Genomic DNA, 23,684 nt, shown 5'->3' on the forward strand with positions numbered 1-23,684 from the left:
ACAAATCGTGCTTTTTTTCAAATGCACTACTGGATCTACTGCTTTGAATCTAAAGGCATTTCACCAGAAAAGGTCTCAGAAGGTTGAAGAAGAACCTGTTGAGCGTATTCTTTGAAACTGTTGATGTATTATTTTTAAATGAATTTATCTGGACAATTCTCTGCATCTACAAAGTTTGCTGCAAGCTTCAGTCTTTTTATAATGCTCTGCATTTGGGGACTTCCCTTTCAGAGTGCGCCAACTCATCACCGAACGCCCCTCCGGTGTTTAATCATGTGTTCTCTGTCATTCTCAGTATGTCTGGGTTGTATTCGTTTTCTTCTGCCATGTGACAAATGACCAGAAGGTTAGCAGCTTACCTCCACTTATCATCTCCAGTTCTGTAAGTCAGAAGACTAGCAAGGTTTACCTGGTCCTCTGAACACAACTTTATCAGGGTCACCTCAGAAACGGGTCATCAAGGTGTCGGCTAGGCTGAGTTCTCATCTGGAGGTTCTGGAGAAGACCCCCTCCTCCAAGCACTTCCTGTTGTTGGCAGAATTCACTTCCTCGCAGTCGTAGGGCTGAAGTACTCATGTCTTTGCTATCTGACAGGTGTGGGCCGGGTTCACCCCTAGAGACCATCCTTGTTCCTTGCCATGCAGCCCCCTCCATCTTCAGACAGAGACTTTCCTGCAAGTCAGTGCCCCTCACACTTGGAATCTCTGCCATGACGGTGTCTGACCCTTTAATATAGTTAAAGGGTTCACATGATTAGGCCAGGCCTACCTGAATAAAGGGTAAACCCTCTGACTAACTCAGGGTTAACTGATTAGTAGCCTTAATTAAATCTGCAAGATTCCTTTTGCCACATAAGATAAAATAATAACAAGAATAATATCTCATCATTCTCACAGCTTCTACCCACACTCAAAGGGAGATTATATAAGGGTGCAGGTCACTGGGGAACATTCTAGAATTCTTCCCACCATACTAGTTAGTTTTTTTTAAAACTGAAGGGTATGGGCACATAAGGAAACAGTGCTCTGGTTCATGGAGCTGCTCCTAAGAGTCAGCTATCTGGTGTTTGGGTGCTCTCTGACCCAGGCCCAAGTCACTGGACAGGTAGTGTTTTTCTATAATCTATCACTCAGGGAGCCTCTGGTTTATGAAGTCAAGCTGAGTATGCCCAAGACCCAAGTCTGTAGTAGTTGTTCTCAGTCCAGCTCCATCCACCTTATATTTAATAGCAATTCATTGGAATCTGATGTGAGCTTGTGTTTCAGATCCACTTTTCTATATTCTTGAGAGTTTTCATATTTTTCTGTGTATTTAATGAGAAGGTGGAATCAAGTATGTTGAAGATTGCCAGCCATTTGTCAACTGCTAGACTTGTTGATTTTTGAATGTTGAGTACTTGTGTAATTTTATATGCTCATCATCTATTAGTCATCATGGCAATTCTTTATTTTGATCTGACTCAGAGGCAAAACTGCACCGTCTCCTACACTTTAATGTGTGTCTAGTCTCCTAGTCCAGAGTCCAGGCCTTCTATGCCTTCCCCCTTTTCCCTCCATTACTCACCCCACATCTCCATCTATATCCCTCCAAATCCAAAGTCCAAAACCTCACATGTTGTTATGCCAATTAGGGTCAATTTCCATTCATACACTTCATGACAGTACATAATTCTGAGCCTGTAAAAGAATACTACAAACACCTTAAGGCTACATTGTATTTATTATCATCTGTTTTAGCTTGCTTTGGGGAAAGGATTAAAAAGAATCCACAGTACAGCATAGTGACTCAAGTTAATAATAACTGTATTGCATATTTGAAAGTTGCTAAGAGAGGAGATCTTAAAAATGCTCATCACCAGAAAAAAATGCTAAAAGTGTGTGTGGTGATGGGATGTTAGCTCAACTTATTGTGATGATCATTTCACAATATATATGGGGTTAGCCAAAAAGTTCACTCGGGTTTTTCATACCATCTTACAGAAAAAACCCAAACGAACTTTTTGGCCAATCCAATAAACATATCAAATCACTATGTTATATACCTCAACCTGATCCAGTGTTATTGAATATGTGTCGGCTGTAGTTCCATAAAATTAAAAAATAAAGTATCTCCATGAGGGGAATAAAGGTCCAACTATGGAATGATAAAAACAAGATTCGTTCACAATATTCTATCTCTGGGAATTTATGTTTCTTTTTAAAGGAACTCTGATCTTTGCTGTTGGTCCCTTAAGCAAAACACTATCTCTGACAGACTGACCAGTAATTGGTGTGAATTTGTCCATTGGGAGAGGATGATTTAAAATGATCCAGATTCAACTGTCCAAAAAAAAAAAAATCCATGTAGACTCAGAGTGAGCATAGCCTTGACTGTTCTACTTTCCTGATGGGGGATACTCTTGCATGAGTACTTCCATAGGTACCTACATTTTAAATAAAAATGAGTTCTCATTAAGAAAAAAAAAAAGCAGACTTGCTTGTTAAAATATAATATCAAGGAGAGCTGTGAATAATATTCACAGATGCATGTGGGCTCAAACAAGGTTAAGGTCTAGCTGGCTGTTAGTCTCTGAAGCATTTGTTTCCTGGCTCTTAGCAAATCTGAGTTCTTAGATCTGCACTGAGAATCGCAGATGTGAGCACAGCCTCACAAGGGGGATCAGGTTCACTGTTTATACATTTGCCAATCATCCTTTTAATCTCTGTTGAATTATCTCTTCAAGCTCCTAGGAGTTTTTTATGTCATCTTTTGAAACAGTAAATCACTTTATTAGGTTTGAAAAAGAACATTCATAATGTCATTTCCATTAGCCATTTTGTAAATTAGTGCAATTTCCTTTCTGTTTAACCTGTTTCCAAGAAGCTATTTACATTTCTGCTGCAGTTCAGAGGAGCACAATTAATTCACAATTTAATTTGCAGCCTGATATGTAAAATGAACGCTTTTGACTCATTTAGATTATCATAGACACTGAAACAACATTTATTAGTGAGATTCATGAGGGCTTGTTTTGCTTTTTGTCACCAGCACTGGGATCCCGACACAGGCCAGATCTGGTGCCTAGTACTCCATCGCTGTTTGAAGCCGCTTCCTTGGCGACCACAATTTCATCTTCTTCCTTGTATGTCAATGAACATTATCCACATGACAGGACTACGCTTTATTCAAACAGGTAATACTTAGTACAATCAAATTACCAACCAGCTACTACCATGTTAATGTCACAGCTAGACCAGCGTCTCTGAATGAGTCATCCAGTCATCCCTGACAACCAGGTTGTGACCATTGCCTGCCCTGTAAGAAAAACAGAAAATCTGCATTTTTACCGTGGTAGGAGGGAAAATCCTTATGATTTTTATTCACAGTTAATCATTGTGTCCTGTAGAAAGTATATATACTTGATTCTATGGGGGGGGAAATGTGAATCTTTCATCATTTTTGTTTTAATAATCTTATGAATTTTTGTAAAGCAAGCACTCTTGGTTAATATTTTCACAAATAGTTGCAAAGATATTTGAATATTTTCTTTTTGTATGAGTGATCTTAGTAGCCACGATAAACAGAATAACAGCCCTCCTGTCTATGTCCTAATCCCCGGCACCTCTGATGCTCTTCCCTTATATAGTGAAAGGGGCTTTGCCAATATGACTAAGCTAAAGATCCGGAAATGGGAAGAGTATCCTGAATTATCCAGATAGACCCAGCACAATCACAGGGTCCACATAAGAGGAAATCAGGAAAGATTAGAGTCAGACAAGGAGCTGTGATGGCAGAAGCAGAGATAAGAGAGGGAGAAAGATTTGAAGATGCTACATTGTTGGCTTTGAAGGTATACAAAGGGGCATGAGCCAAGGAATGCAGGCAGAGTCTAAATGTCAGAACAGACAAGGAAACAGTCTGCCTTAGAGCATCCACAGAGGAACACAGTACTTCCAACCCTTTGAATGTTAGGACTTTGACTGCTAGAGGTATAAAATAATAAATCTGTCTTATTTTAAGCCATGAAGTTTATGACAGTTTGCCACAGAAGCAATAGGAAACCAATACAGTGACTCTCAAACATTTACTGTGAATCTGAATGTTGGGGTGGGTTACTGAACTTTCTTGGATAGAAAGTTAATTTTTGTTAGATATTTTTCTAATAAAAAATTAGGTAAATAAAATGTTTTCAAACACTGGTTCTAGTAATAGAAAATATCTTTACCAAAAGATCACAACATTGTGAGATTAGCTATTTTTTCTACTTTTATATAGGCATTTTTGTAACTAGCTTCAATTACAGGGTAGGGAATACTGTGTATACCTTCTCAGTAATTATCTGTTAAATGTTGAACTGGTTCTTATTAAAATTTAGCTCTCAAGAATCAAGATCAAATTTGTACAAGTGCTTTTTATACAGTAAGTTATTTTCCCCCTCCAACCTAGCAGCTTGGTTCACCTCCAGAAAGAGGACTCAATATGATAGATTCATTTTTAATGTGTGCATCCTTGTAAATCCTAGCTTGGTCTTCAGCAGGTTAAGATTTGGCAGTTGAAGCTTCTGTAGAAATTCCTTTTTGTTGCTGCTCCCTTCTCTGTCAGCTAGATACAGGTTAGGTGGTAGCAGGTGAGACAGTCTGAAAAAGAGGAAGGAAGGACAAGGTGATTCACAAATCTTGCCTGGACTTCCATTTGGATCACTCTACTCTAGGACCAACAAATAAGGCTCTGTTGTAACTTATTCAACTCATCTGAACTGTAAAAGTAATTTGGGTAGCTTCCTCAGATTAGAAAAATTCAAAGTAATTTATACCATGAACATGTACCTTGAAAGTTCAAATTTGTTATGTAAATTAGTCAAGCAACAGTTTTTCCTGTTCATATGGTACAGCTGTGAAAAACTGTTCTTTTGCTCTCAAATGTAAATAGCAGCTCAAAAGATGGAAAGTCACAGGAAGTTCTTTGAAAGGTCAAAATCAATTCTCATGTGAAGCTGTGGTGGTTTCTTTACCATTGGATAGTTGGATGTGCTGTTAAATTACATACTAGAATTTTCAGCACAAAAATACAAGGGTTTCGTATGTTTGTTTTTGGTGGCAGTGGTTGTGGTTCAGTCTCTTGACCAGAGGTATTTAACTCTTGGGTATTTATAAGGTTCCTTGAGGATCTGAATCGGAGTTCCTTCTAACTCCCAATCCTTTCTGGCCAGCTTGGGAGATACCTTGCCTGTTCCAGGGCTGTGGTATACAACTCTTGATACCTTTATTTATGCTGATACAGGTTATCATTTAGATGGGAAAAGCATCAGTGTTGTCTATGATATTTTCCCCTTTCTCTTTTTTTAAGTGAATTATTTGAAATAAATCTTCTGTGGCATTGTATCTCCCAAGTTACAATTTGATATATTTAGCTATCCATCTGGGTTCAGTTGCAAGAACAAGAAACCACTCAGTCTTAAGCAGAAAGGGATTTGATACAGAGAATCCGCAAAGTCTTAAAGGTTTGGGGGTGCGTTGTGCTGTGGGTGGGACATTAGAAAATCCACTCCAGGTACACACCCCCGAGCTGGCCCACCAGTAGCCTTGCAACCTTTGCCACAATCAAGTGGAGGTCCTGCCTAAGGGATGCAAGCCAGAGAAAAGCATGTTGTGAACTGAGAATATTTTTTAAATAAACCAACATTTTAAAATCATATCACTAAATCATCACTAAGTAATCATATCATATTTCACTAAAATGCCCATATTCTTTTGAAAACCCACTAGTTGTGGCATCACTGGGCTCCCTTGCTTCACACTGGAGAGGAGCACATGGACGCTCTGGGTCAGCACCCTCTGCTGTGGTCACCTCTGCTCTGGCCTGCCTGCTCCTGTGGGCATTTCTGCTCTTCACCCATGATGTGTAAGAGAAGTCAAAGACATGCCTCAGATCTTAAGACTGCCGTAGGGAAGTCATAAGGAAAAGGTGCAAAAAAGGCACAGAGGTGCTAAAGAACCCTGAAGAGAAATAATGGTGATTCAACCCCAGGGAATCAATATGCCTACTTCCCCACCCACCATGCCCACCCCTAATTACTCAGCAGGGAAGCCTTACCAGCCAATTGAAAAGAAGTTGTCATATTTTGTTCCTATCATTTTTTTCCTTTAGAGTCCTCCAAGTCCTACATGATGTCTCTTGAGGCGATACATAGACAATATTCTAATTCTCTTCAGGCCCGCTAAAGTTTAAAACCTAATCCAGACAGCCTGTAAAGAAAATTGGTGTTATAATTCATGTTAGGTTTTCCCTTTTCTTTATGAATCACTTTTATGTTAAGGCAGAGTGGTCTGTTTTCCCACTTCCACATCATACTATACATAACTGTACTTAGATATGCTGTGAATATTCCAACTAGCAGTTGTCATTGTGTCCATCCTTTCAGAATCTTTTAAGTTTGAAGAGTGTCAGTTAGAGCCTAGGTGTTTCCACTCCTGAATTATATACTGTAGTGGGCTGCTGCTGTCTCTTAGAATTACTCCTTTTTTTTTAAAAGATTATTCTTTGTGACTTCAAAAATTCCAGTAGCAATTTATTCTTTTTTTCCAGTGCATTCCAAAATTTGACTAGGAAACAAAAAAATACTATCATTTTTAAAGTATATATTTGACTTGATTACTGGGAGTATATATTTTCAAGTTCTACTCAACAGTCCTATGTTAGAGCATGGAATTCATAAGATTACAAAGGAACTGTTATAAGTTCTTGCTTCCCAGTCAAATGGTGGGATTTTAATTCTGAAGTTTTGATTCTTGAATTCTTCTTTCCTAATAAGAATTCTGTTTTTATCTATATAAATTGAGCATTAAGGAATACAGAGGCAAATGTGTTTTACCTCGAAGTTAAAAAGAGTTTAGTGTTGTGGAAATTGGATGCACGCATGAATCTTAATTCTTTTTGTGATTTCCTGCACAGTTGGTAGCAAACATGAAGCTCTTATAATGCATAAGGACAGAAAGCCCTACTGCATTCCAGTATGTTTATCTTTTCCCCACCAAAGATGTCTTTACCAACATCACCACTCTGTCTAGTCTCATGTTTTGCCAGTGGCTATTTCTAATAGTTGGCTCAGACTGAAGACATTTGAAATATTGAGAAAAGGACGGATAGGTCAGAGGAAAACCACTGGTCATTCGTCCACGGAGAGACAGCTGGCAAAGGCTCCCTAAATGTGGAGTCCAACATTTGAGACCTCAAAGGCTGACTCAGTGGTTCCAAGCACAGTTCTGGCCCTTTCTTCCTGCCAGTAGAGAATGGTAAACCTCAGAGAGGGTAGAACAGTTGCCTCTATCTACAAGCTCCTCCCCACAAATTGCTCATCGTTCAAATTTAAAGACATATAAGTAGAGCCATCCCAAAGAATGTTAGAGACCCATTATTTTACAGATGTTGTCTAAAAGATAAAGGAAGAGAAATGCAGAGACATGCATTATATGACATATCCAAAGTCACAGAGCCTGCTAACAGGATTTAAATCGGAACACAGGTCTCTGGGGTCCAAGCCTCGCGGTCTTTCCACTGTGCCACCTTTCTCATCATGGTCTCCGAAGACCTCTGGTCTTATCCTTGATGTGTATGTTATGCACAGATGGTCAGTTGGGGTTTTTTTCCTTAATGTGAATTCTGGCCCTCTGAGCATTTTTTATTTTCACTATTTAATAACTAAAGTATTTCCAGTTGGCAAAGTAGTGGGCTTATGTTAATATCTACCTATGATGTTTATTCTAGAAGTCACTGAGCTAAGTTTGCTTACTAAAAACATGATAGTTATGGGAACTTTTCTATCATAGTACTAGTTATACTTCAAACCATCATTAATAATCCAATAATAACTACAAAATAGCTAGTTATGGGGCCTTATTAAGGATCTGTGTTCTTGACTCAAGTCACTTCATTCTCATTGTCGTTCATTCGCTCAGTCATGTCCTACTCTTTGCGACCCCATGGACTACAGCACCCCAGGTTTCCCCTCCCTCACCATCTCCCAGAGCCCACCCAAATGCATGTCCATTGAGTCAGCAATGCCATCCACCCGTCTCATCCGCTGTCGTCCCCTTCTCCTCCTGCCTTCAATCTTTCCCAGCATCAGGGTCTTTTCTAGTGAATTGGCTCTTCACATCAGGTGGCCAAAGTATTGGAGCTTCAGCATCAGTCCTTCCAATGAATAATCAGGGCTGATTTCCTTTAGTAATTCTCACAGCAACCCTATCTGATCTCCAGTTTACAGATGAGGGATGCTTAGCAATTTAGCTAACTTTCCTGAGGTCAAGTGGCAAAAAAATAGAGCCATGTTATCCACACACAGCACTGACAGGGAGTGTATTAAGGCACAGCCTCAGCTAGTCAACAGTTGTCCTTAGACAAGGACAGTTGTCTCAGACAAGATGGCTTTTAGATGATGCTTTTAATGGAAATTCAGTAATATCCACACACATTCTCTTCTTCCCTATCTGTTTTGCCTTTTCTTTTTCCATGTGATTTTGAGTAAGGGTTTTCACTTTCAAAAATGTTAGTTTTGGTTTTCAAACACTAAAAATATGACATATTAGTTTAAATTCACAAGAAACTTAAAATAGCTGTTTCCTTACGTTTTTATTTTCAATTCTCCAGATACACTTCAAATTGGTACATGATCATTGAGAGACTTTTTAAATTGAATTATAGTTGATTTATAATATTAATTTTATGTGTATTACATAGTGATTCAATACTTTAGTAGATTATACTACACTGAAAGTTATTACAAAATATTGGTCAGATTCCCTGTAACCTTGTTGCTTTTATTTGTTTTGTACATGGTAGTTTGTATCGCTTACTCTCCTGCCCCTAACTTGCCCCTCCCATGCTCTCTCCCCACACTGGGAATCACTAGTTTGTTCTCTGTATCTGTGAATCTGTTGCTATACTTGTCATATTCATTCATTTATTTTTTAGATTTCACATATACGTGTTAATATACAGTTTTTGCCTTTCTCTGACTTTTTGCTAAGCATAATAACCCTGTACATAATACTCATTGCTGCTGCTGCTGCTAAGTCGCTTCAGTCGTGTCCGATTCTGTGTGACCCCATAGAAGGCAGCCCACCAGGCTCCGCCGTCACATGGTCATAAATGGCAGAAGTTCACTGAGAAGAGACTTGTTAGGTATGTTTCTGCTTGATTTAGAAAACCCTGAATCCTCTGTTGACATAGTAAGGTTCAAAGGAATCTTTATTACTTACAAAACAAAGGGAGAAAAAGTTGGGGGCACAAACTTGCTAGTAATTCCAGTTCTGTAACCATAACCTCCAGAGAGGGACAGTGCATGCCTGCAGTATCTGCTGTGGCCATGGCAGCTCCTTGCTGTACCTAGATGCCAGCTGGGGGCTCTGCCAGCCCATCAGAAGGTCTCTGTAGCCCTTCTGTTGATGCTAGATTTTGAACCTGACCTCGACAGACTCTTGTGCTTTTATGCATCTTCATCTCAGTACTCCTGCCTGCAGATGGACCTTCTTGCCACCATCAGCCCCAGTCAGGTTTTTCTCTTTCACTTTCAGTATTATAAATCATCAGTTAGGGCATTAGTCCTCCAGCTGCCACTTCCACCTCTCGAACATTGGGCAGGTCACCTTAACTTTGTGTGCCTCAGTTCCTCATTTATAAAATGTGGATTATTATGCTACCCACCAGAGCATTGTTACAGAGATTAAATGTAATAATCTTTGGAGAGCACTTATGCCTCTTGGCATATAGTAAGCAGCCTCAAAATACTCGTTAAAATAAGTGATTCCAGACCCTGACACATTGCAGTTTCCCCATAAGTCCCACTCTAAGGGGCAAGATATAGTTATTTTTGGCAAAAAGCCCTCATGGAGTACTCTGTTAGTCAGAGTCCTGTCAAGGAAACAGAAAACACACTTGAAATTTCAGAGAGAATTTAGGAAAGGGTTACAGAGTGTGGGAGGCTGAAAGAGTGAAAGCAGGGAGTTGCAGAAACCCAACTAAATAACTGCAGGAAACTGCTCCTAGCAGGAGCCCTGCCATGTCACCAGAACCTCAAACTCAGGAAGGAGGCCACACCTGGGGACCAGATGCCCCCTGAGGAACAGGGACAATAGAAAAGGATGTCACCTACAGAGCTGGGAGAGTGGCAGGGACACGGCCAGCTCCAAAGACATCACCAAAGAAGAAAGAAAGAAAAATGTAGGAAGAGACCCAAGCCTTCTCTCTTCCTCTTGCCTCATTTCCTGGCAGTGTCCTCAACTGGCAGAACCTGGCCAAGGAGCCTGAGGTACGTGGTTTGCCAACTCTTGGCCCCAGCTTTGCAAAGGAGAGTTGAGACAGAATATTAATAATAGCCTCAGCACACAAAGGGAAAACTGAGATAGATATAAAATCCTTCACACAAAAGAATTATAAAAATCAAAGTTTTATAAAGATTGAGTGTGTGCAAGAACAAAAATCAATTTAGACTCTTTTAAAGGGAATCAGAGCCAATTTATTACTGTGCCAAGGTAATAATAGAATGTAAGGTAGCTATAATTTTTTTAATAATGTGGGTAATTAGAGACTTCAGTATTTACCAATAAGTCTGATAGCCAATAATGCTTTCCCTGATACTATACTAGAGTAGATGCTGGTTTTAAATACTCAAAGAAATGTCTTAGCTAATTCCAGGTACATGGGTTAGATAAGAAAGGTTCTTGAGCTCAAGAATTCCACAAAGAGGTTTGTAAACCTGGGGAATCCAGCTGATAGAGCAGGCGATAGACAAGGTAGCCATCACCCCTGCCCTAGACAATGCACTTTATTGCCAAGACCCCAGTCCACCCCATCTTATCAACTGGCTATAACTCAGTTTAAAGCAAACACATTTGAGGCAGTGGAGAGATGTAATGTCATTTCCATTCTCCTTAGAGTTAAGAGAAGGGTTTAGTGTCAGGAAAGCAGGTCACCAAGCAAATGATGATACATGTTTGGGGAGAATAGCAGTCCTGAGAATCCTGAGGCAAAGCCTGCTTTGTTACCCAGCCTCCCAAGAGAAGAATGTCTTATTTTAGAAATTAGGACCTTTTTAGGCATGCTGTGTTTCAGGCGAATCTAAGAGCCATGTTCATATCCTTTTCCAGTTGTGATTGGGGCCCCTGCAGAGAAAATTGGAGCCTGATTCAGCATCACAGTATGCCTGTTAGTTTAGCTTCCTCTCCACAAACCCAGGCCAAAAGAAACCCAGATTTACATCATATACTCTATGCCTGGATTTTGTTAGATGACACTGGTTTTTTTTTGACAAATTATAAAATTACTTCTGAAGTGATTAGCTTTTCAAATGATCCCTCATATGTTTCAGCCTAGGCAGGAAATTGAAGTGAACTTTTCAGATATCTGACATTTATGAAGAATAATTTAGGATTCAGCATTAATTCAAAGAACACTCACATTTTTTGATGAATTGTTACATGGTAATATTTCTAGGTGCTTTTCGTGCATTATTAAAAATTTTTAATGGATCCAATTGATGAGTAAGCCATATGAGGGGGAAAAAATGTGGAAAAATGTTGGCCAGCCTTTGGATATCTTAACTGGTCAAAAATAACCTCTTCAGTCTATTTTCTACATTGTAGTTCTGGGACCAAACCATCATGTCTATTTGCTTGACTTCGGCCACTAATGCAGTCTCTGGAAGAATGTCTTGCTGGTGGTGGATGTACCTCTGTAGACCCTCCCCAAACCCCTGCCCTTCTTCACTGAACCTCTAGAGAAATGCATCTCAGAATGTGATTGATTCCTCCATCTAGGTTTTCCACACTGCTCAAGGAATTCTTCAACTCATGGTGGAGTTGAAGAAAAAAGTTTTTTGAAAGATATTCCTCTCCTTCTGTATTTTTTCTGAGATATGAAACAATTTCTTTGCCTTGTGGTTAAGCTAATACACAGATGGGCTCATTCAAGGACTTAAGAGGATATAATATGTAATGCCTGCCATGCAAAGTGGAAGGGGTTTCAGATGATAGTGGGAAGACAGGACCTCAATGCCTTTCTTGTACTTCAGCTCTACCTGGACATATCCTAAGCAAAGATTCCCTTGCCTTAAAGAAATTTTAGGTTAACGATACCTCTGGAAGACTCCAGCCTGCCCTAGACTGGCTTCTCAGCTCAGCCTCTGTGACCTTTGGCCAAACTACATTTCTGCTCTTCTGGACTTGACTAAGTCTACAGAGACCCTTGACTCAGTGGCCAAGCAAAGCCATCTGTTTGAGATCCCATGAGCTTGTTGACTCTCCTGGTCTACTTAGAGATCAGTTTGATCCTTCTGGGCCCCTAGAAGTCACCCTCTCGACCCTGACCATCGCCCTCTGCCTGTTTGACTTGTCTGCATCACACTCTAATTCCACCCTTCAGTTTAGCCAGCCTTATGAAGTTAGTATCTTCCCCTAGACGACTCCTGTCCAAGTGACCCCATACAGGGCAGCGCCGTGGGCTTGTCCTTATCACTTCAGCTGTCAACAGCCTCTCTTTGGGGTACCCTCTTTTAGTGCATCTCCTGTGTTCCCATTTGCCTTCTCATCTAGTTCTGATAACCACAATACAAAGTAATGATGACTGCCAGGGCCTGAGACTATGATGTGTGAACTCCTTCTAGGTTCTCTCTACTAGCTCCCTCCCTTCCTCCTCCATCCAGGGACCCCCAGGTGCCAGGCTCTGCCAGAATCCCAAGTTTGATTTTGCAATTCTGACATACTGAATATACACAAAGTAACAAACATCATTTCTTCCAAGGCTCTAGAAGGAAGTTGATTCTCAACATCCTCTGTTTAATCTTGTTATCTATGGAATTATCTCCCAAGTAGCCAGCTTTATCTCCTTGTAATTTAGACGAGTTGGTGATCTTTGAGGGTACAATTTCACTGTGGAAATCCACAAGTATAAACCTGCTACTGAGGACTCATTAATTTCAGAGAAACTTGACAGACTCCCCCGCTCCACCTCCAGCCCACAGGCCAACTAAACACACCTACACAACAGCCTTTTGCTTGAAGCTCATGATAGTCTGGGTGTCAGGAGAGTTAGGTAAGTCTAATGAGGGAATTAGGAGGCATCAATAAAATCTCAAATCAGAATAATACTAATCCAAAATGTAATTATTTAATCACCTGCTTTCAAGGATAAAGTAATAAAGATGAAATATAATGATATAAAGGAGTTTATTAGTTAATTTTCTGGCCAGCCATATTAAGAATTAGCGTTTGGAAGGTCACAAAAGAACTTAAAAACAACCAGACTTGTTTTCTCAACTAAGGATTTGGCTAAAATGAAAATTCATCATGATGGCTACTTGATAAAATATGGGTTAATTTCTCTGTCTTTTGTTGTTTCTCATCACATTGGAAGAATATTTCTATGTACTCATAGTCTGGGCAGAAGTGTTTCATCTTTTATTTATATGTAAGTGCATCTGGGTTCATTTCCTAATAATTCTAACTGCCATTACTGGCCGTTTTCTTTGTCGTCACTGGGTTGTGACAGGAGAGGTCAGACGTGTTAATAAGTGAGTTTTCCTGCTCACCTTCCTGATGTGTTTCCAATCCTAGTAGCTAAACTTTCCCTAAAAGAATCATGGAGCTTTGGAAATAGAAGAGTATTTTGACATCATAGGAAAAGAAAACGGCAACCCACTCCAGTATTCTTGCCTGGAGAATCCCATGGGCAGAGGAACCTGGTGGGCTAGAGTCCATGGGATCACAGAGAGTCAGACACGACTGAGTGACTAACACACACACTTTGACATCATATCCTCCAATTCTTTAATTCTTTTATATCAAAATTCTATACACTGAGTTAAATGGTCAAATGGTTGTATAAAGTTAATTAGGAAAAAGAGCCGGTCCTTGTTCACCTCCCCTTACACTTTACTGTCCCCAGATGTAACCACTTTCAGCTCTTCTACCTGATTCATTTGGTAATTAATTCCGTATTTCTAAACAGCATGCTTGTATTGCTGTTTCTCGACATTAGGTTTGGACATTAACTAATAATTTCCCACTATAGAAGATGAATATTTAGCTGTCTTTTTGCCCCATACATGCACCCTTCCCACCCGCCCTTCTAGTCTGCCAGTATAGTTACATCATGACTGTGCTTAGATCTATATCGAGTGTTTTATTATAACTATGTAAATATTGAGCTTTGGTTTCCTTTTCTGTATGACTTTTTGTTTTCTCTGGAATAAATAATCATCTTGTCCTTTTATTTGCTTAGCTTTCTATGTATTTGTATTTAACAGAAGCCTAAACTCTTCACCAGTTGTCTTAATTGCTTCCCACACTATTTACATGCATCCAGTTCTGTTCGTTTCATTGTTTTACAGAAGTGTCCCCAAAGTCTTCTGACCTGTTCCCATCTGGGTTGGACTGCCCTCTGGGGCCTGAAGTTCATATGTTACCGTGGAGTTTCCCTTCTCTACCATCCTGGGATCCTAATCACCTCTGGTCTGTGTTGATTCCCCTGTTTATCATGTCCTGTATCTGCCTCTTTTTTGGTTTACTCCCTCATTTTTGTGGAGCACATCCTCTAGTGTCTTCCTCAGGATTCATCACAGGTAAAATATTCAAGGCCTTGTATGTCCAAACAAATCTTTATTCTTAACCCTAACACTTGATTGATAGATTAGCTGATATAGAACTCTGCACTGTACATCTTTCTTGTTTTCAATTGTGAAGTCTTTGCTCTGTTATCTTCTAATTTCCGGTTACTGTTGAGAAATGCAGTGCTATTCGGATTCCTGATCTTCTGTATATGGCCTGTGTTTTTTCCTAGAAGCTTATTATCTCTTCAGCTTCCCCCTTGTATCTCAGTGGTTCATGGTGATAGGCTTTGCTGCTGCTGCTGCTAAGTCGCTTCAGTCGTGTCCGTTCTGTGCGACCCCATAGACGGCAGCCCACCAGGCCCCGCCGTCCCTGGGATTCTCCAGGCAAGAACATTGGAGTGGGTTGCCTTACTGCAGGTCTATTTTCCACCATTATGTTGAACACTCAGAGGGCCTTTTTGATCTGCAAATTCATGCTTTTGAGTTTGGGGAAATTTTTGTAATTTTTTTTTTTTTTTAATTTCCTTCCTCCACTTTTTTTCTTCTTACAGCTCCTTTTGTGCATATGAAATCTTCTGGATTTGTCCTCCAGTTTCCTTTCCTCTCTTTATTTCCTTCTATTTGTCTTCCTATTTTACCCTCTGAGGGAGTTCCTCTACTTTATCTCCTAATCCTTCCACTGAGTTTTTCATTTCTGTTGCCATATTTTGTGAGAATCTTTTTTAGGACTCTTTCCTTATTTCACAGTTGAAATTTCTTCTCTTTTCTTTCTGAAGAGATCAGAACTTTTTTTGTTTTGCTCTGATTCTTGTCTCTTCTTGTCTTTTGGTCTCAATTTTTACGTGGGTTGTCTTTTTCTGTTTATTTTGGTCTTCATCTTTCATGTTCACAGTTTTCCTCAAATTTCTGAAAAACCTTGCTTGTTGCTCAACCACATGTTTGAATGGGAAATTAAAAGTCTGGCTGGAAGCTTCAGTATTTGAGTTGCCCAAGCTTCACTAAAAGGCATCAGTTGGATTCTTTGATGTGAAGCCAGTGTTTGTCACCACCAGTCTGTACTTTGACCTGGTTTGATTCCTTACAGAAAGATTCTTCTAGTTTCCTGCTTGATAGAGAAAAGCCTGGCTGTAAGCTTTGTAGGACCTGTGACTGGGAAGAGCTCTGGGTGTCTCAGCGTCTATTATAATAGGCACACATTCAACCTCATTACACTGTTTTCCTTCAACTGCCTCTGGTGTCTCTGGGTCTATATGTCCCCTGTTCTATGTGCTCATCAGTTGGGGGAAAAGTCTTCCAGTTTTCTGCCAAAATGGGCCTGAGTATTTGGCTGGCTGTGTGTGTGTCTCTGCTTTCCCACTGGTGACTTAGGATTCAGCTCTCTTGGGCTTGCAATCAGTTACTACCTGTCTACATGCCTTCTAGGCTCCAAAATATCGTGTCTGTTACCCTCTCCCCATCTTCTGCTCTTTTTTAAGCTTATGTCTTTTTTAACCCTTTGTTGTCATTTTAAGGGGCTTGAGGTGACAGTACAATTAGATAGGATGAGTTCTGTCTGGCTCTGCTTCTCTGTCTATATGTTAATAGAGGCCCAGAGAGTTGCCAAGTGAGAATTCTGAGGTTGCAACGTAACTTAATAGCAAAACTGGTACTCGGACCTGTACTCTCTGACTCCTTGTTCAGGGCATCCTTTTTCAAAACAGAGAAAACCATCAATAATGGATTATCCATAACAAGTGTGTGTCTGTTTGGGTGTGCATGAGTTTCAGAGTCTGTTTTGCCATGAGTACTTTGTATTTTTGCTTTGAATTATAGCTTATCAACATGTTGGAAATCGGGAAGCAAACCCCACTCTCTGACTTTCTCTGTGTCTCTAGCCCTGGGAATAAAGCATGAGTCCTTAGGGTTAGCCTACCACTAACTAGACATACCCTCTGATATTTAAGACACAATTCAGTTCATCTGCTTTATTAGATCTCCCTCAACCCTTAGCAAATAGACTTGCACTGGGCCTGTCGCAGTAGTCTATCAGATCTAGATCCTAAAAATGGACATTGCCCCATCTCAGTGTCTCAGGCTAGTATCTTACCACATCTATTAACATAGATAATACACATTCTTACATACTTTAATTCAGTATCTCCCAACATTTGGGAAGGACCTTCTAGTCACAGGATATTATTATATAAGATTCTAAGGAGGGTGAAAAGATGGAAAATCTTTACTCTTAAGAAACCATCATACCATCATATTTGCATGAATAGATAAAATAGAAGCAGTATTCAGAAGTTCAGTGAAAGATCTATGCAAAGTGAGTTAGGAAAAGGAAGTTAGGAAAGATGACTTGTCAAGAACTATCTGTGATGCCTACAGCAAAGGAAATGTGCTAGAGTAAAAACTCCATGTCCCTAATGGTAGTGTCTGTTTCTCTGGCTCAGAAAATATTTCTTCATTATCCAAATGCAATATTTGAGGTGCATAGTCTTAGTTGAACTAAGAAGGAATCTCCAAAAGGGAAATGCCATTTTATTAAAAAGCTTGATTCCAGGAAGATGTGTACCGATCACTTGCTTCTGGCCATATTTGTAACAATAATTAATACATCTACCTTTTCAAGTACAGACAGATGCCTTCAGCTCATCACCCCAGACACTGAGAGACAGCAGAGTTCCCCAGTTTGCCCCTGATTGTCATTCAGTCCCATGTGTCATTCTATGGCTGAGACAGATTTAAAAGTCATTTCCTTGCCTTCGTGACATAAAAGCAATTCTTAATAAACAAGGGGCTCCCACATAAAGCCCCTTCAGTCTGTTCTCTAGAGAACTGGGGAACTGGATATTTTTTTTGAAGAGCACACATCTCTCAGCCATAACTGAAGCATGATACCTGTTTGCCAAGACGGGAAGGCAGGGCACCTGGGAGCTGGCCCAAGACTGAAGTAATTACATGAATTCTGGGGATGGTGAGAGCTGCATATTTTATAGCACTTATCTAATAATATTTATAAAGTCTTCTGCTAAATATGGAAGATAATTTTTGAAAACTGATGAGTTGTATGGCTACCATTGTTGTTTAGTCACTAAGTCATGTCCGACTCTTTGTGACCCCATGGACTGTAGCATGCTAGGCTCCTCAGTCCATAGGATTTGCCAAGCAATAATACTGGAGTGGGTTGCCATTTCCTCTGCCAACCCAAGGATCCTTCCCAACCCAAGGATTGAACCAGTATCTCCTGCTTGGCATTCGGGTTCTTTACCACTGAGCCACCTGGGAAGCCCATGACAATTAATTAAGGCACAATTTTAACATTTCTTGTTATGATAATAATCTTAAGAACATGTATTGGATGCCTACTCTATACCATGTATTCTGCTAGATACTGTACAGGTATTGTTTTATTTAATGCTTCTGTCAGCCCTATAGGGTAAGCTAGTGGAATTGGTTAAAGAGAGTTAGAAACATACATGACAGGAATATAGAAAAGTCAGTTATTATCAAGGCCCTGTGTACCCAAACCTAAAACTGTATTAAAAAAATATAATAACTTGACCCATAAATGGACTTCTAGATACTAATGAATTTTATTCCTCTAAGATTGACAGTTCTTCAATCATGACTATATTTTCAATTGCGTTGTTTGAAAGCTTTCCTATTTGAAGTGAAAAGTGAAAGTTGCTCAGTTGTGTCCGACTCTTCACAACCCCATGGACTATACAGTCCATGGAATTCTCCAAGTCAGAATACTGGAGTAGGTAGCCTTTCCCTTCTCTAGGGGATCTTCCTAACCCAGCGGTCAAACCCAGCATTGCAGGCAGATTCTTTACCAACTGAGCCACAAGGGAAGCCCTTCCTATTTGAAAATCTCATGAAACATGACCTTTGTCAGTTACGAAGTGGCCCCATAACTGACAAAAAAGAACGCAAGTTAAATAACACGTAGTCCAGTCAGTGGAAGCTTGTGATGTGATTTAGGCTTGAATCATTGTTTCTTATGCATTATATGTTGCTAGAGAATATAGAAGCTATCTTATGAAATTTTGTCACTTTGCATTAAGAAGTAAAAGTGAGCCCAGTATTAGTTGGAAGTGCTTTCAGCCCAAGCAACAGAATATAGAATGATCTAACTTGTGTAGTGAGGCCCACTGGTGAACCACAAAAAGATGAGCCGAGATATTTATCTCCTCGGTCTTCAGGGTGGTGAAGGGGATTCAGGGCAGCCAAAGCGAAAGAAATCCAGGGCTATTCACCTCAGGTGCCAGCAATCTCCTCCATGTTCCCCACAAGCAGTACAAATATTATCATGTCCTATGAATGTCATGACACTAAAAAATGGTTGAGCAATACTGCTTTAAAATATAAAAAAGAATATTTGTCATTTATTTGAAGAAAGTCTGAAAGTGTACAGTCCAGGATGGTTGCACTGCCCAGTGACAGTCTCAGGATACAGGCTCTTGCCATATTGTTGCCCCAGAGTCACAAAGTGACTGCCACAGCCTTAGACCTTGTGTCCTCACTCCAGGGAATGCATTCCAGAAGGAAACAAAAAGAGCAAAGAAAAAAAAGTGAGGGTGTTTCATATTGCAATGGTCTGTTCTTTTATCCAGTGGGTGGGGGAACTGGGGGGAGCTTTCCCAGTCATGCCTCCAGCAGCATCTTCTTAATAACTCATGGCCAGAAGTAGATCATGTGACCACTTCTTGTTGCAGAGGACTCTGGGAAGAACTTTACTTACCTTGTGACTACTGTTCTCCATCCACTACCTAAACTCAAAATTTGAGGGTTCTGTTCGCAAAGACAGAGAGCTATGGCAGTTGTGTAAGGCACCAATGGTAGTGCCAAACACAGCCTATAAGGAAAAAGCTAAAGATTTTCTTTTTTTTTAAATGAGATAGATTTCCTGCTTCTTAAGTAACTGTTAGACTGTTTCAACCAAAAAACTACCCACAGGATCATTTACCCCTGAAACTAAAAACTTCCTCTATGGAAGTAAGTTGTAAACAGAGCATCCTGCAGATAAGAGAAGGGTTTGTACAAATACTAGTCAAATAAATTCTCAGTGTTCATTTTCATTCAGAGACATCCAAGCAGCATTTATGATTTTGTAGCTTTAAGTTGTGGAACTAGGTATGATTTTTATACTTTTTTCTCCTGTTTGATAGCTTACTAAATTTCATTGTGTGTCACATTTGCAACGAAAAGGCATTAGTGTTTTTAATTACTTGTTAAATCCGATGGGATCTTCAAGATGTTGTATGAGGTGTCTTCATAGTTAGACCACAGGGCTGCTTTTGTTTCATTTCTTAAACATTAAAATTAAATGTCATTGTAATGCAAAAGTCTCACACCACAAATTTTAAAACATTAACTTTTCTTTATTCAAGCAGTATTAACTGGATATTTGAAGATACTTTTTGCCTCATTCCCTAAGAATTGACAGAGCAATTGTTTTCATTGTGTTGCAAACGCTATAGCTGAGACACATGGCATTGAGTGGAGAAGCTAAATACAAACATTACTTCTGATTAATTGATAATTTTTAGAAAGTTGGTTCATAATATTCCCGATACTGACTTGGAAGGAAAAAAGAATAAGAAAGAGAAAACACCAGCCACCCAGGATCTCTCCTTGGTAACTTGATCTTGGATTTGGAAAGTAGAAGTAATTCTGAACCAATTTTCAGTCCATGATAAGGAATATACATTTTCAGCTTTATGAACTCACTTTCTGATTATCAAGTTATGTAAGCACTTTATAGTGTCAGGAATTTAGAAAAGAAAGCAGTTATTCTTAATCCTACCACCATAATACAATTGTTAATACCTTTGTAAATCCCAGTCAAGCTCTTTTCAGATTTGTTATATGATTGTAATCAGAGCATGAATGCTACTTTGTATCATACATATAATTCATACATATCATACATTCTGTGGCACTGTTGTCATACTTGTTTTCATATTTAAGTTTTATTTTTATCAAAGATATATTTCAGAATCAAATAGTTATACCACTCACCCACCTGCCCCTCACCCTCCTTTCCTCCTTCCCACAGGCAATCACTTTCACCATTTTTGTCTGATCTTTTGGCTGTTTCTCTCCTCTCTATATCAGAGAAGGCAATGGCACCCCACTCCAGTACTCTTGCCTGGAAAATCCCATGGATGGAGGAGCCTGGTCGCTAGGAGTCATACACGACTGAGCGACTTCACTTTCACTTTTCACTTACATGCATTGGAGAAGGAAATGGCAACCCACTCCAGTGTTCTTGCCTGGAGAATCCCAGGGATGGGGGAGCCTGGTGAGCTGCCATCTCTGGGGTCGCACAGAGTTGGACATGACTGAAGCGAGTTAGCAGCAGCAGCAGCAGCAGCTCCTCTCTCTATATAAAATGTTTGCGTTGCTACTTCATGTTGTCATTTTGGAAAAGGATAATATAGCTCTTTTTTATTACCCCTACCTCTTCACTAACTCTTCTCTACACCGCTGTCCCCCTAGTGGAAATGCATCATAATTTTTTACCTTATTATGTCATCACGACTATTCATAACTGTGCGTGCATTGTGTTCTAAGTTGCTTCAGTCATGTCTGACCCTTTGCAACCCCATGAACTGTAGCCAGCCAGCCTCTTCTGTCCATGGGATTCTCCAGGCAAGAATACTGAAGTGGGTTAGCATGCCCTCCTGCACGGGATCTTCCCGACCCAGGGATCAAACGTGCACCTCTTATGTCTCCTGCATTGGAGGCAGGTAAAGGTCTCCAGTGGTAAAGGCAGGTTCCTTACCACTAGCACCACCTGGGAAGCCCTATTCACAACTGTGCCTTATTGTAAAATCTCATTACCTTTCCTTGTATTTCCACCCCCCCCCCCAAATAAATGATGTTCTGTTTGTTTTTTTGTTTGTTTACTTAGTTGTGTAATACTTCTAATTGAATATAGAGCTGTTCACCTTGTGTTAATTTGTTCAGATACATCAGACGTTGCATCACTATCATCACCTGAATTCTCTCTCCCATGAACCTTCTGATCTGACTCAGTCTGCCCTCTAAGCCTGGTGCACAGCCGTCATACTGAGAACTTGCTTCACCTTTGTTTCTGATAGTGGCTCCCCTGCTTCATAGTTCTCAAATCTTCTTCTTCAAGGGATTGTTCCCTTGTTTTTGTGGTGCATATCCTCTGGTATCTTTTTGAGAAAAAAGACTTGTAGAGAGCTTTCTTTTTTTTTTTGAGGTCATGCATGTCTGAAAATATCTTTATGCTAAGTTCACTCACAAGTAATAGTTTGGCAGGATGTAAGATTTTATTCTGGGAATAATTTCCTTTAGGTTCTTAAAGGCTTTATTCCATTGTTTCAGGCTTCCCAGGTTTTGTTGAGAAGTTCAAAGCCGTCCTGCTTCCTGATCCTTTACATGTTACCTGTTTGTTTTCACTATATGAAAGTTTAAAGATCTTCACTTTCTTCTTATAAAGTACACTGGAGTGGGTCTTATTTTATCCATTCTCCAGACAAGAATACTGGAGTGGGTTGCCATGCCCTCCTCCAGGGGATATTCCCAACCTAGGGATTGAACCCAGGTCTCCTGCATTGCAGGCAGATTCTTTACCATCTGAGCCACCAGGGAAGCTCAAGAATACTGAGAGTGGGTAGCCTATCCCTTCTCCAGGGGATCTTCCTGACCCAGGAATTGAACTGGGGTCTCCTCCACTGCAAGTGGATTCTTTACCAGCTGAGCTACCAGCTATTCTGGAAAAGGAAATGGCAACCCACTCCAGTGTTCTTGCCTGGAGAATCCCATGGAAGGAGAAGCCTGGTAGGCTGCAGTCCATGGGGTCGCACAGAGTCAGACACGACTGAAGCGACTTAGCAGCAGCAGCATAGTCTATTCAATAGATCTTTTCAGTCTGTACACTCATGTCTTTCAGATATAGGAAATTTTCTTTTTTCCTTTTTTACTTTGTTTTTTGACCTGGGACATTTTCTTTTTTTATTGAAGTATAGTTGATTTTTTGTTGTTGTTTAGTCCCTAAGACGTATCTGATTCTTTTGCAACCCCAGGGACTATAGCCCACCAGGCTCCTCTGTCCATGGGATTTCCCAGGCAAGAATACTGGAGTGGGTCTGTTTGCCAGTGCAGGAGATATGAGTTTGATCCCTGGGTCAGAAAACTTCCCTGGAGAAGGAATGGCAGCCTACTCCAGTATGTTCACATATACACCAATCTTGTTTATTCATTCACCTGTCAGTGAACACTTTGGTTGCTTCCATGTGTTGGCTGTTGTAAATAGTGCTGCTGTGAACATTGGGGTACATGTGTGTTTTTAAATTATGGGTTTTGTCTTTTCCAGATATATGCCAGGAGTGGGATTACTGGATCATGTGGCAACTCTAGTTTTAGTTTTTCAAGGAACCTCCATACTGTTTGCCATAGTAGCTGTACCATTTTACATTTCTAACAACAGTGTAGGAGAGTTTCATTTCTAGGACTTTTTTTGATGACTTCTTTGCCTCTGTTTTCTCTTTTCTCTCTGTATTTCTTCATTTGAAAATCAGAACTGCTGGACTGGCCTTCTGTGTTTCTCTTATTTTCTCTGTCTCACATCTCTTTGTTTCTTTTTTTGATTAATTAGTTAATTTTAATTGGAGAATAAATACTTTACAATACTGTGATGGCTTTTGACATACGTCAGCATGAATCAGCCACAGGTATACTTGTGTCCCACCACCATCCTGAAACCCCCTCCCACTTCCCTCCCCACCCTATCCCTCTGGGTTGTCTCAGAGCACCAGCTTTGGGTGCCCTGCTTCATGCATCAAACTTGCACTGGTCATCTGTTTTACATATGGTAATGTACATGTTTCAATGGCATTCTATCAAATTATCCCACCCTCTCCTTCTCCCACTGAATCCAAAAGTCTGTTCTTTATATCTGTGTCTCCTTTGCTGCCCTATATGTATGATCATTGGTACCATGTTTCTAAATTCCATATGTATGTATTAATATACAGTATTTGTCTTTCTCTTTCTGACTTACTTCACTCTGTATAATAGGCTCCAGGTTCATCCACCTCATTAGGACTGACTCAAATGTGTTCCTTTTTATAGCTGAGTA

At 40.0% G+C, this 23,684-nt stretch overlaps 1 protein-coding gene across 7 annotated transcripts in view; it reads left to right on the forward strand.

Moving 5' to 3' along the window:
- Positions 1 to 23,684, forward strand: part of PIP5K1B (phosphatidylinositol-4-phosphate 5-kinase type 1 beta) — a 346,077-nt gene that overhangs the window by 257,126 nt on the left and 65,267 nt on the right. For all 7 annotated transcript variants that reach the window (XM_015472494.3, XM_015472493.3, XM_002689633.6 and 4 more), the window contains one exon: positions 3,028 to 3,172. In XM_015472494.3, the coding sequence (XP_015327980.1) occupies positions 3,028 to 3,172 (145 nt within the window). The remainder of the gene's footprint in view (positions 1 to 3,027; positions 3,173 to 23,684) is intronic.

The sequence above is a fragment of the Bos taurus genome, chromosome 8 (genome assembly GCF_002263795.3).
Source record: "Bos taurus isolate L1 Dominette 01449 registration number 42190680 breed Hereford chromosome 8, ARS-UCD2.0, whole genome shotgun sequence".
NCBI lineage: Eukaryota > Metazoa > Chordata > Mammalia > Artiodactyla > Bovidae > Bos > Bos taurus.